The sequence below is a fragment of the Calidris pugnax genome, unplaced genomic scaffold (assembly GCF_001431845.1).
Source record: "Calidris pugnax isolate Ruff unplaced genomic scaffold, ASM143184v1 scaffold272, whole genome shotgun sequence".
Lineage (NCBI taxonomy): Eukaryota > Metazoa > Chordata > Aves > Charadriiformes > Scolopacidae > Calidris > Calidris pugnax.
Window position 1 is genome coordinate 827,931 of NW_015091016.1, and position 1,431 is coordinate 829,361.

General features: G+C 72.2%; 1 protein-coding gene across 1 annotated transcript in view; it reads left to right on the top strand.

Annotated features, from left to right (window-relative positions):
• SSPO (SCO-spondin) overlaps positions 1-1,431 on the top strand; it is a 54,204-nt gene that overhangs the window by 45,365 nt on the left and 7,408 nt on the right. The window contains exons 56-59 of the mRNA XM_014955736.1: positions 90-214; positions 304-350; positions 975-1,274; positions 1,351-1,428. Of these exons, the coding sequence (XP_014811222.1) occupies positions 90-214; positions 304-350; positions 975-1,274; positions 1,351-1,428 (550 nt within the window). The remainder of the gene's footprint in view (positions 1-89; positions 215-303; positions 351-974; positions 1,275-1,350; positions 1,429-1,431) is intronic.

Sequence of the window (1,431 nt, forward strand, 5' to 3'; positions counted from 1 at the left end):
GGTGCCCAGCTGGCACCCAAGGGGGGTGGGGGGGGGTGGGGGGGTGCCCAGCACCTCCCCCCCTGTTACCCCCCCCCCCATCCCGGCAGGGGCTGCTGGAGCAGGCTGGGGGCTGTGTGCCCCCCACCCAGTGCGACTGCCTGCACCCCGGGGGGCAGGGGGACCCCCAGACCCTGGCTGCTGGCGACACCGTCCTCCTGGGCTGCAAGGAGTGGTGAGCAGGGGTTGGGGGGCAGCCCCACACGTGAGGTGGGGGCTGTGGGGCGGGGGTTGGTGGGTGCTCACCTCCTTGTCTCCTCCCAGCGTGTGCCAGAACGGGACCCTGCAGTGCAGCAGCGAGGGCTGCCAGGGTGAGTGCAGACCCCGACCACCCGCAGCACCCACGGGTGCGTCCCCGCTCTCTCTGCCCCCCACAGGGTGCCGGTGCCCCCCGGGGCAGCTGCTGCAGGACGGGGCGTGCGTGGCCGTGGCCGAATGCCGCTGTGGGTTGCCCATGGCCAACGGCAGCCGGGAGCTGTGGTCGGGGCAGGTCACCAAACTGGGGTGCCACAACTGGTGGGTGCCACAACCAGGGGGTCCTGTGGTGGGGGCACATGGTGGTGGAGCCCCTGCGTGGGGTGGTGATGCCGGTGTCCCCCCGATGCAGCACCTGCAGGAACGGGACCTTGTCCTGCCCGGCCTCGACGTGTTCCTCCTATGGGTCCTGGTCACCCTGGGGTCCGTGCTCCCGAAGCTGCGGTGGTGGGAACACCACCCGGCACCGCGAGTGCCAGGAGAGCACTGGGGGGGAGCCCTGCGGGGACACCGGCACCGAGGAGACAGCCGAGTGCAACACACAGCCCTGCCACGGTGGGCAACGCCGCGGTGGGACGGGTGGTGGGACCATGGGATGGTGGGACCATGGGATGGTGGGATGAGATGGTGGGAGGGTGGTTTGGTGGGATGGTGGGACAGGACAGTGGGGTCCCCCCCAGGGCTGCTGCCGCTGACCCCCTGGTCGGAGTGGACGCCCTGTGGCCCCTGCCTGCCCCTGGCTGCCCTGGAGCCTGGCACCCTGGCCCAGCTGGGCCAGTTGTGGCCAACAGAGGGGACCCCGCTGGAGGGGACCCCGGCGGAGGGGACAGCAGTGGGGGTCCCGGCCCTGGCCGCGGTGCAGCATCGCTACAGAACCTGCCTGGACCCCCAAACTGGGCTGCCCTGGGCCGGCGATGGGGCCACCTGCTTGGCTGAGCTGCGGCAGCAGCGTCTCTGCCCAGACCCCCACCTCTGCCAAGGTACCGGGGGGCAGGAGGGGGGCTGCAGAGGGCTGGGGGTGCGGGGACGGAGGTGGGTGACACCCCTTTCCCGTAGATCTCTGCCTCTGGAGCCCTTGGGGTCCCTGGGGACCCTGCCAGGACCCCTGCGGTGGGGGGTACCGCCTGCGCCACCGCC